We start from the raw sequence: 12,018 nt of genomic DNA, 5'->3' as shown, positions 1-12,018 counted from the left end.
AATGAATATCTTCACATTACCATCACTTTGAATAAAGTATTACCCTTACTGCTTACAGTCAAGCGCCATTTGGCAGTGTGTATGTGTGTGTGTGTGTGTGTTAATAGGTGTGTGTGTGGTGTGTGTGTGTGTGTGTGTGTGTGTGTGTGTGTGTGTGTGTGTGTGTGTGCATGTATGCGTGTGTGTAAGTGTGTAAGTGTGTGCATGCATGTGTAAGTGTGTGTGTGCGTGCGTGAGTGTGTGTATGTAAAGCAAAGGAATGGGCGGAGGCTACAAACCCTCGGGGCTCTCCAGAGGCAGGTAGCTGCCAGACATGTAGCGGTGCACCAACGCTGACTTCCCACTTTGCAGACTACCCAGAACCCCCTGTGAGAGAGAGAGAGAGAGAGAGAGAGAGAGAGAGACAGAGAGAGAGAGAGAGAGAGAGAGAGAGAGAGAGAAGAGAGAGAGAGAGAGAGAGAGAGAGAGAGAGAGAGAGAGACAGAGAGAGAGAGAGAGAGAGAGAGAGAGAGAGAGAGAGAGAGAGAGAGACACACAGCAAACACAAACAGCGCCTTAGACACACTCACTCACACAAGAACGGGGGCCCTGTCAAAAAAAAAAAAAAAAAAAAAGGCACACTCAAACTTCCGTGCTCATTTTCTCACAAGCAGCGAGAGCCAATCAAAGGGACCGGGCTGCCCGCAAGAGCAGAAGTGCCCGAGGATGTTTGCGTGCTGCTCAGCGGCTGGCTCCGGATCAGTCGGATCGGCGCCCGCAGGGGGATGCCTTTAGAGAAATCATTTACCTCGGAATTTCCAAACAAACAGAGACAAACAAACTTCGCCCCCTTACCAGACGGAGCTCTTGGATGGCACGGCTCAAAATCCATTCCTGACTGTTGGCACACGCTGCTGTTAAGGGGAAGAGAGAGAGAGAGAGAGAGAGAGAGAGAGAGAGAGAGAGAGAGAGAGAGAGAGAGAGAGAGAAGGAAGAGAGAAAAAAGAAGACAGAGAAAAGGAGAGTGAGAAACAGAGAGATGGGTAGAACCAGAGATGGAGGTACAAAGCAGCATGAATGGAGATGAATCTGGCTCTGACCCATCACTCAATCTGACCTGACCGTGTGTGTGTGTGTGTTGACCTCAGTGGTGGTAAAACTCACAGATTACACCCACCTTCACACACACACACACACACACACACACACATACACACACACACACACACAATCAGGACTTGAAACCATAGGTGTTGCACTGAAAAAAAGTTGTGAAAGGTCGATCATTTGAAGATTCATAAGTCATTCAAAGAACCTCAACCAACCACTACAATCATCAATCTTCTGAACATAAACAAAACACACAACACTTAAAGGGATATTCCGCCATTTTTGGAAATACGATCATTTTCCACCTCCCCTCGAGCAAAACAATCAATATTTACCTTGTTCCCGTTCATCCAGCCATTCTGTGAGTCTGGCGATACAACTTTTAGCTTCAGCCTAGCATAGATCACTGAATCGGATTAGACCATTAGCTTCTCGCCTGCTAGCTTCATGTTTAAAAGTGACTAAGATTTCTGATAATTTTCCCATTTAAAACGCGTCTCCTCTCAAGTTAGAAAGTGCAATAAGACCAACTGAAAATGAAACCTGGCGTTTTTCTAGGCTGATTTGACATGGAACTACACTCTCATCTGGCGTAATAATCAAGGCAACTTGCAAATGTACCATAGGCGCAGTGATATCGTACGCAGCATCTGAAAATAGTCCCCATAGACATCAAGCAGTAGTAGTGCCAGTAGCTGCAAGTTGCCTTGATTATTACGCCAGATGAGAATGTAGTTCCATGTCAAATCAGCCTAGAAAAACGGCAGGGTTCATTTTCAGTTGGTCTTATTGCACTTTCTAACTTGAGAGGACACACGTTTTAAATGGGAAAATTACCAGAAATATTAGTCACTTTTAAACATGAAGCTAGCAGGTGAGAAGCTAATGGTCTAATCCAATTCAATGATCTATGCTAGGCTGAAGCTAAAAGTTGTATCGCCAGACTCACAGAATGGCTGGATGAACGGGAACAAGGTAAATATCGATTGTTTTGCTCGAGGGAAGGTGGAAAATGAGCGTATTTCCAAAAATGGCGGAATATCCCTTTAAAAATGGTTACATTACATTGCAAGAAGACATTACCAAGAAATATCTACACACACACACACTCTTCACAGAAACAGCCAGGAGATGCCACAGGGTACATTAAATGCCATTTGCACACACACTCTCTCATGCACACACACTCTCCCTCACACACACACACACACACACACACACACACACACACACACACACACACACACACACACACTCCAGAAGCACCGACCTTGGCACCAAGGAAGACTCTCAAAGTCACCCGCCCATGTGCTGTGCCCATTGGCCCCTATCTAGCGGCTAGAGAGAGGAATGGCACTGGGGACTGTCTGTGCCCTCCCTCCCCACCATGCCCCGGCCAGTCACACGGCCAGATGGCCCGCGGCACAGCAGGAGAGGGCTGGACGGAGCGATGGATGGATGGAGTGAGAGAATGAAGGAGAGGCGAGGAGGGAGGAGTGAAAATTAATTGCGGCAGGCACCGTGGGGGCCGAATAGCGCAGGTTCCAATTCATTAACAGCTCTGTAGAAAACCTGAGGAGCAGGACTGTGTGCATGTGTGTGCTTTTGTATGTCATGTGAACGTGTGTGAGTCTGTGTATGTATGTGGTTATGTGTATATCTGTGAGAGAGAGAGAGAGTGTGTGCATGTGTTTGTCAATATGTGTTTGTGGGTGGGCTCTGTGTTTGTGCAAGCGTAGAATACACATATGTGCAGCGGTATACCATCAAAGCGGGTCCTCCGCGTACAGTTACTGCATGTACTGTATGCACACAACAATCTATTAGTGTAGCGGTGCATGGCCACAACTATTCATGTGCTTATGCCTTTCCTGCTCCTTGCTAATCTTGTACTAGAGTACATGACGTGTGTGTGTGTGTGTGTGTATGTGTGTGTGTATGCGTGTAGGAGTGTGCGTTGAGTATGCTACAGTTGTTTATGTGCTCCTTGAGTACGTGCTCACTCTTGTATCCAGGCTTGTTTTTTTTGGAGTGTTTTTGTGCTCGTCGCCGGCGGGCTCTCTTGCACTTTAGCCGTCACCTCGTCACCGCAGCCGTGCCATCAGGCTCCGGTCCTTCCACTTCATCACGGATGAGAGGGAATATGGATCTCCGCACGGCAGCACGGAGCCGAGCAGCACGGAGCGGAGCGGAGCCGGGACACAAACACACAGCGCTCGCGGTTCCGCTCGAGGAGAAGACGGATGAGGACCGCGGCGATGGAAAGCCCCCGAACAGTCGGCTTTTCTCTCACCTCTCGCGCTCTCTCCTCCACGCTCGCCATCTCAATAATAGATGAGGGGGTGGGGGGGGGGGGGCAGGAGCCCAGGTGCAAGCGGAGAGCGCCTGCCTGTGTGTGCAAACTGCTGATGAGCTAGCTCACTGTGTGTGTGTGTGTGGGTGTGTGTGTGTGTGTGTGTGTGTGTGTGTGTGTGTGTGTGTGTGTGTGTGTGTGTGTGTGTGTGTGTGTGTTTGTGTGCGTGTATGTGTGTTTGTGTAAAGAGAAAATGCATCTGTGTCTTAATGTGTGTGTGTGTGTGTGTGTGTGTGTGTGTGTGTGCACTGTGAGGGGAGAAGAGGGCCGCCACGCCATTACCTCAGCATAATGAAAGACACTTAGAAGCCCCTGGAGATGCAACATTGTAAAACGCAGCTCATGCATGAGGCCAGTCTAATACATCATGACGAGTGGATAAACCCAGGGGTTGGGGTCCTAGATCAGCACTGGTGCCCAGGGTTTACTCAGTGAAGCAGTAGGAGTTGCTCTAACAGGGGAGCTACACCAGGCGCGTAACTGAAGCGTTCCGTTCGCGACGCGTATGTTGCAGCCGGTCGTAGCAGTTAATTAGCACTGTAGTCAATGGAAGTAACTACACCAGACGCAACAGTGGCGCGTACATTCGAAAAAAATAGACCCATCTTCTAAAATGGATTACGCGTCGCGAACGGAACGCTTCAGTTACGCGTCTGGTGTAGCTCCCCTGTAACACAGGTCTGAGATCTGTCAAATCAAATGAAAAGAGACCAGAGCAGAGTGCCTTGAGGGTGGTGTTAGCCACTCAACACTGAGAGGCTTCATTACAGATCCATCATATTACTGTATATTTACATAAGCTGGCTTCACCCAAAACAGTGGATGATTCTCTACGCACAAACATGCATTTGTGCGGATGCTTGTTTGTCTGTGTGTCAATTTCCTGACTCAAAATAGAAGTGTGTTGTGTCCTCTTTCTGAAATCATTCCAAAATTATCACTGCAGGGGATTTGAAACTGACCTCCCTCGTGAAGTGAGAGATTTGAAACAATGCTTCCCAGAAAAAGAAAAAAAATCCTTTGAAGTAGATTCTGCATCATTTTCCTTTAACTGCGCGTACTACTCTTCTTAAGAAAGAGGCCTGAGTGTAATCGTGTCGATTGCGTGTTCCGGTGAGTTCTGTGGTATTGTAGGGTGGGTGGCGTGGCTGTCACTTCCGCACTGGAGCTGTGCGGTGCTAGAAGAGCCAGAGGCACACACACACTCACACACACACACACACACACACACACACACACACACACACACACACACACACACACACACACACACACACACATACACACACACTACACCTGCTGAAGGGGGGGGACACAGCTCCTCGCTATGGTTTATGATCCTCTTCCACCGCTTCGTCTCCAGTCAATGCCATCATCTGGGCTTTTAATCTACTCTCCTTCTCCCGTCTTTCTTCTCCCTCCCTCTCTCTTTCCTCCCCCGTCCTCGCTCTCTCTCTCCTTCTCTCTCTCTCTCTCTCTCTTTTACTACCACCTCACACGCAAACACACGATCACTGTCTCAGTCTCGCTTTGCCTCGCTCTCTTTTATTCACTGCTCATGGACACACACAAACGTGCATGCATATACACACACACACACACGCACACACACACACACACATTTTCACAGTTTCCTGTGTGTGTGTGTGTTCGTGTGTGTGTGTACATGTGTGTGTATTTGCGTTTGTGTGTGTGTGTGTGTGTGTGTGTGTGTGCTCTGTACTGAGCTATAGGTTGAGTGAATCTGGTATTTGTATGTGACTACCCTCTATAGTGCATCTGTGTGTGTGTGTGTGTGTGTGTGTGTGTGTGGAGGTCCTCAAGGCTAGACGCCCAGTATGTGAGGCATGCGGTGCACTTAGACGGAGTTTATACCAAACGAAAAAAAGCAAATAAACCAAGAGAAAAAGGGGGGAGAGAGAGAGAGAGAGAGTTGAATGAAAGTGGCAAGAGAGAGCAAAAACAGCTTACAGTACATTGGGAAAGCAGGATGTTGCTTAAGGCAATGGACAGCTTCCCAAACACACACCAGGCAGGGATAATGGAGCCGCATGTACAAAGATATGCTGTGTGTTTTTCACTTTAGAATTGAAGCATTGAGCTCTAAAGCCCTTCCTTCACACAGAAATACCACACACACCTTCATTCACACACACACACACACACGGACACAGCCTCGCCCTCGACCAATGCCAAAAGCCTTCAGACAGTGTTGTCCTTTCATGCTACAAATTCACTTCACACTGCATGGACACACACACTCCCCCATAGAAATCCACACAGACTCACAAAAACATGCATACACACACACACACCCAAACACACACACAGTGAAATTAAGTATCCCATCATATACACAGGAAGTGATCACCACTGTGGGCTCATCTCAGTGACATTTCAAAAGCTTCTTGTCCCTTTTTTAAAAAAGACTACACCCCTACGCCTCCTCCTCCACCCCTGCCCTGCCCCCCTTTTTCTCTCCCTCTCTCTCCGTCTCTCTCTCCCTCTCTTTCCAGCGTCACACAGCCATCCAACTAGCATCTCTCCTCGTCCTCTGTTGCCATGGCAACCCTTCCTCCAGAAACTGCCTGGCTCCCGCACAATAAATGCTCTCATAGAAACAGCGGTGCACACACACACACACATACGCACACACACACACACACACACACATTCACAAACCGCAGAAATCAAACAACCAGGCACACAACTCAACAAAACCCACACACGCATTATCCCTCCAAACACATTGTGCACACACACACACACACAGACACACACACACACACACACAGACACACACACACACACACACACACACACTGTGAGATGAGTCATAAATTAGGGGCACCTCTGCCTCATCACTGGGATGCTCACATTCTCATTCAAATGGATGGAGCTCTCGGACCAGCAGTGAGCCTAGCCATAGGTGAGGTCCGCCTGCAGAGCACAAATCCAAATCTATTCCTTAAACTAATTATTTTATCCACAGGGTGTTCATTTCAACTCACATTCACATATTTAACCGTGAGGCACCTCTGCATTACAAAAAACCCTACTCCCCTCCTCCCTTCCCTCGCTCACTTCATCCCTCTCTCTCTCCCTCCCTCCCTCCCCCGCTCTCTCTCCCTCGTTCTACTTCCCCATTCATTCCCTCTGAGGACAGCGGCACTGTGTACTACCACTCTCTTCATTATTGATGCGACACTTATTCCGGACAAATAATTCAGCATGTAACACTGTCACGTATGTTTTGACAACACTGGTCCCCGAAGAGACTTGGACAGAGACTGATAAGAGATAGATGCCCACCCTGGAGACGGATCTGGCCCAGATGTGGATTTTGGGCACGAGATCAGCGCCAAACCCGTTCCAAAAATGGCTGCTATCTATGTCCTCATCAAAACCCTGTTTCTTTCGCTCTACAGATCCTGGCAGAAAGGTCATGTTCAGTCATATCATCACCATCACCACCAACAACCATCGTCACCATCACATCCTCATCACTGACACCATCAGTGGTATTAGCATGGCTGGTCCTTCACTGACAGTAATCACCATCATATCCTCAGATGCTGGGAAAACCCACCTAAATCCCTCCTCTGAGACACATAAGCCCTGCCCCCTGGTCACTCAAAGGCTCGTTGTGTACAAACCTTTGCTATTGACCCGATCAGATTTATTGATCAGTCATTCCTTTGCTGAGGCAAGACACCTGACAACACCATCCATCCAAAAAAGCTTTTTACCAAATAACATTCACGCCACTGGTGCCAAAACACGAGGGTCTCTCGTTCAACAGCTGTGAATGAGATCAGCAGTCTTGTGTGCAGCAGAAGGCAAAGAACCCAAAGATGTGCCTTCCGGCTAAGACGACCCTCCTATAAGGTCATGCTGCCCCACAAGCAAGAGCCCAAAATACGTTGGCAATATTTCAAGCAGAGTGAAGTCTATTAGCCCAACAGACTCTGCCTCGTAGGTGCCTTCCTAGTAACCATCCATCATGGTGAGCATGCCTCTGATCACCTTTCATCTTTAAACACACATATACTGCATGCTCATATACACAGCATTTCATCCTCTCCTTCCTACAATAGAAAGAGACAGAATAGAGAGGAAATATGGAGGAGAGGAGAGTAAGGGATGAGAAAAGGGATGAGAGTGATGTGAATATGAAGCTGGATGACGTATGGAGAACGGAGATCCAGAAACCAAGCAAATAGGCTGAGCTATGTCAAAATGGAATCAGCTGAGCGGATTGCTGTGTGTGTGTGTGTGTGTGTGTGTGTGTGTTCGGAGCATCCCTCTTACCATCCTCCTCGCTGGATCCCCTCTGCACCGAGCTGTAGAGGGGCGTGGGCGTGGGTGGCAGCGTGGCAGCCGTAGGTGGCGCCGGCGTGCTCTTGGTGAAGATGCCGCTGATGAACTTGAGCATCTTGCGGTCGCGGGCCGGGGCCTGTCCCTGTGCCGCCGCCCCCCCGCCGCCTCCGGCCCCCCTCTGGGCCTCCTTCCCCCGCCGCAGGTCCTCGGACAGCGAGTGCAGGTCGCTGTTGTCCAGCGTGCGGCTCTTGCCCTTGCGCTGCGGCTTGGCCGGCTGCGCCTGCGTGGCGGGGGCCGGCAGCGACGTGGAGCCGGCCTTCAGCCGGTCCGAGCGCGGGCTCTCCCGGGCCAGCGTCGCCGCGGAGACGCCCACGGGGCCCACGCCCCCGCCGCCGACCCCGACCCCGACCCCGACCCCGACGCCAACGCCGCTCATGCGCTGGAACATTCCGCGGCCCTCGCTCTCGGACCAGGAGGCGCGGTACGGCCCCATGGTCATGGTGATGGTGGTGGGGGGCGAGCGCTCGCGCGCCTTGCGGTCCAGGCTCTTGGCCGACGGCGGCACGCTCTGGCTGGCCTCGCGCAGCTCCCGGCGGCCCACCGTGGCGGCGGCGGCGGCGGCCGCGTGCGAACGCAGCAGCGCCTCGGGCCGCTGGCTCGGCCGGCCGGTCAGGCTGGCGCGGCTCGGCGTGCCGTTGGCGCCGTGGTCGATCCAGTCGGGGACGCCGCGGTGCGGCGGCGGGAAGACCTCGCGGTAGAGGTCGATCTTGGCCGCGTCGTCCCGTCCGCGATCGCGCTCGCGCTCCCGCTCGCGGTCCAGGGTCACCATCCCCGGGCTGCCCAGCAGCTCCATGCCCGCCTTGTCCTTCACGGGCACCAGCGGCACGGTCTTGTCGCGCGGTTTGGGGACGGGCGTTCGGGGCGGCCGCCCGTCGCTGCTCTCGGGCCTCCTCTTCTCCCTGACCGCCCAGCTGGCCCTCATCTCCACCTCCACCGCCTCCTTCTCCTTCAGCCGCTCCTTCTCCTGCACCTCCACCTCCTGCTTCTCCGGCTGAGCCACGCGCTCCTCCATCGCCGCCGCCTCCTCTTCCTCCTCCTCCTCTTCCTCCTCTTCCTCCTCCTCGTCTTCCTCATCCTCCCCGTCCTGCCCCATCAGGTCCTGACCCGGGCCGAGGGGCAGGGGGCTCGGGGCCGGGGGCAGAGCCAGGGTCGCGGCCTTCTCCGGGAGAGACCCATCGCCCTCGGTGCCGCCGACGGCCTCGACCTTGACGAGTGTGAGGGAGATGAGGTAGGTGGTGCGTCGCTGCAGGGTCCCCGATCGACTCATGTGGGCGACGGAGAGACACAGAAGCAGACACCGAGAAAGAGAGAAACGCACACAGAGAGAAAGAGAGGGAGAGAGAGAAAAGGTCCAGGAAAGTGCCTCTGCTACGTGAACAGAGCGACACCGTTAGCAAGATAGACAGTTAGATAGACACAGCGTGACGGGGGGTCCCCGTTTGGTCCACTGTGGCCAAATGGCCGAGCAGTATCGCCGAACCAGAGCAGAACCTATAGAGGCCGCCGGTTCCACCAGCCCCAGATGTTCCCTCAACCTCGATGAGGTTCTACCACGGGCGAGAAGAACACCGCGCCTGAGGCCAAAACAGGTGGAAGTCACAGGTAGAATTAGACAGGAGTGATGTCGGAGGTGATGACGGCTTCAGCTGTCGGGCTCCAAACCTCAGGAGGGGGCCGTCACAGACCCATCCACTGGAATGTGATCCTCCACATGTCAGGCGGAGAGACGGCCGACACTGAGCGCTCTCTTTGTAGCCCGGGGTCTGTGCTCCTCTTCACAGCTGACAGATCTGAACGTCTCAGTCCTCCTTCACATGCACAGACATACATTCACACACACATACATGCACACCCTTCCACGCACACCAAACACACACTCGCTCACTCACGGCCGATCCTTTTTCCGCTCCCTCTCGCTCTCCACTGATGCCTGGCGTCCCGTCCTGCCATCGCCTCTATCTGAGGTGGGGTGGTGGGGTGGTGGGGGGGGCTGGTTGGGAATCGGGGGGTAGGGGGGTCACAGACTCACGGGCTGCTCGTGGGGTGGCGGGGGGGAGGTGGATGGTGGGAGGGCTATGGTCTAGACTCCAGCATTATGCAACTGGAAATGCGCGAGACACTGGAGCTTAGCTCTCCATTCATGCGCCGTCCGTCCCCTTCTTCACGGAATCAAATCGCACGCCAGCCCCCGCCTGTGTCTGGAACACTCCGCTCACCGTGCCGGTGGTTGTGTGTCGCCGGGAGGGCTCTCCGTCTCGCTGTCGCTCGCTCGCTCGCTCGCTGACGTTACTCCCGAAAAAAAAAGAGCTCAGGCTGAAATCCCTGCTGCAGAAGCGAGAATATCCAGGGTAGGATATTTCCAGGAACGCTCGGGCGTCGAGCGAGACGCGTTGGCCACACTGCGCCGAGTGCTTGATTCCCGGGCTCCTAGGCGTCTCGGCTTCCCTCCTGGCTGCACCGTAATCCAAGCGCTGAATGAATCTGCACTGTTGTCAGGGGAAAAGGGCAGACGCAGAGGACAGCGGAGGGAGAGAGAGAGGTGATCGGCCGCTCCGGAGCTGAGTAACGCTCTCAGTATGAGAAGCGCGCGCGTGAGAGCGAGAGAGAGAGAGAGAGAGAGAAAAGGGAGAGAGAGGGAGAGAGCGAGGGGGGAAGACACAGAGAGAGAGAGAGGGAGAGGCGTGAAGGTTGGGTGGAAAAAAAAAGCCATTCATTAAGGAAATCGTTCACGTGTAGCTCTGCATGTGACGGCGTGTGCATCCCTCTCCTTCTGTGGGCACGGGGAGGCGAGGCGTGGGGGAGCGAGGAGCTCGCGCGACGGGCTCACGTCTTGGGTGCCTCTGCCACGCAGATCAATGAGAAAACAGCTGTTGTTATTCCCCCCCTCACACAGCAAAGAGAGGCAGAGAGAGAGAGAGAGAGAGAGAGAGAGAAAAGGGGGATGGACCTCCGTAAACGACAAGAAAGCGAGCTGTGGCGGCAGCAGCAGCAGCATCCGCTAAACCTCCCTTCTTGATGATGCTGCACCTCCTCTCTCCTCCTCCTCCACCTCCTCCTCCTCCTCCTATGGCTACATCCCTTGCTCCACAGTGAGAATCTCAGGCAATTAGCAAGTCAATAAAATGTGGCTGAGACAGAAAGGCAGGACCATGGGGGGGGGAGACAGTGTGAGAGACAGAGGGAGAGATGAAATGAGAGAGAAAGAGGGAGAGAGAGAAAGGTAGAGAGGTGAAAAGAGAGAGAGAGAGAGAAAGGTAGAGAGGTAAAAAGAGGGAGAGAGAGAAAGGTAGAGAGGTGAAAAGAGGGAGCGTGGATGGACAGGGAGCTCGGCTCGGCTCGGCGCTCAGCCCCTCCTCTCTCCTCTCTCCTCCTCAGAGCCTCCCTGGCCAGCAGCCCCCTGGATAAGTCAGAGAGGTGACAGAGTGGGAGAGGGGGGGGGGGGCAGGGCAAGAGAGGGATGCTGAGAGAAGGCATGTGGATGAGAGAGAAAGAATGTAAAAGAAGAGAGGGGGACTGATGGAGTGATAGACAGAAAGGAGAGCGAGTAGCTCTGCTTGTCAGTCACTGTTGTTTGATCTCTGACCACGGAACAAAGACAGGGGAAATGATTGTCGTCTTCTGATCTCTCTCTCTCTCTCTCTCTCTCTCTCTCTCTCTCTCTCACTTCATTTCTCTCCGTGTTTTTCCCCTTCCCTGTCAACCTCCTCTCTCCCTTTCATACAGCAATCTCCAGGCAGTTCCTGCTCTCTCCTGCACCCATTCACTCCTCTGCTCTCCCTCCCCTGCTCCTGCTCTTTCCCCCTCCCCCTCCTTCTCTCCCTCCCTCCCTCCCTCTCTCTCTCTCTCTCTCTCTCTCTATCTCTCTCTCGCATACCAGAAGTGGCAGCGGAACGCAAGAAAAGGATATTAATCTGCAGACGTCACACTGATGAATGAAAAGAAAGATGACCGAGAGAGAGAGAGAGAGAGAGATGAAAAGGAGAGGAGGAAAGATAACAGTGGGAGAGACAGACTGGGGTGAGCTAGAAAAGAGTGTGTGTGTGTGTGTGTGTGTGTCTGTTTGTGTGTGTGTGTGTGTGTGTGTGTGTGTGTGTGTGTGTGTGTGTGTGTGTGTCAGTGTGTGTGTGTGTGTGTGTGTGTGTGTGTGTGTGACACATAAATTAATCGGGGATGGGGGGTGAGCAAAACAAATTGCT

At 52.8% G+C, this 12,018-nt stretch overlaps 1 protein-coding gene across 3 annotated transcripts in view; it reads right to left on the bottom strand.

The window, feature by feature from the left end:
* Positions 1-12,018, bottom strand: part of LOC134092557 (arf-GAP with GTPase, ANK repeat and PH domain-containing protein 1-like) — a 33,661-nt gene that overhangs the window by 15,212 nt on the left and 6,431 nt on the right. For 2 of the 3 annotated variants that reach the window (XM_062545483.1, XM_062545484.1), the window contains exons 2-3: positions 835-893; positions 279-366 (exon numbers count right to left, since the gene is read on the bottom strand). In XM_062545483.1, the coding sequence (XP_062401467.1) occupies positions 279-366; positions 835-893 (147 nt within the window). Of the gene's footprint in view, positions 1-278; positions 367-834; positions 894-7,753; positions 7,918-12,018 lie in introns of those variants that run through there. The other variant, XM_062545485.1, reaches the window with a different exon arrangement.

The sequence above is a fragment of the Sardina pilchardus genome, chromosome 9 (genome assembly GCF_963854185.1).
Source record: "Sardina pilchardus chromosome 9, fSarPil1.1, whole genome shotgun sequence".
NCBI classification, from domain to species: Eukaryota; Metazoa; Chordata; class Actinopteri; order Clupeiformes; family Clupeidae; genus Sardina; species Sardina pilchardus.
Note: the sequence above shows the minus strand (reverse complement) of the source record. Positions and strands in the feature narration are given on the sequence as shown.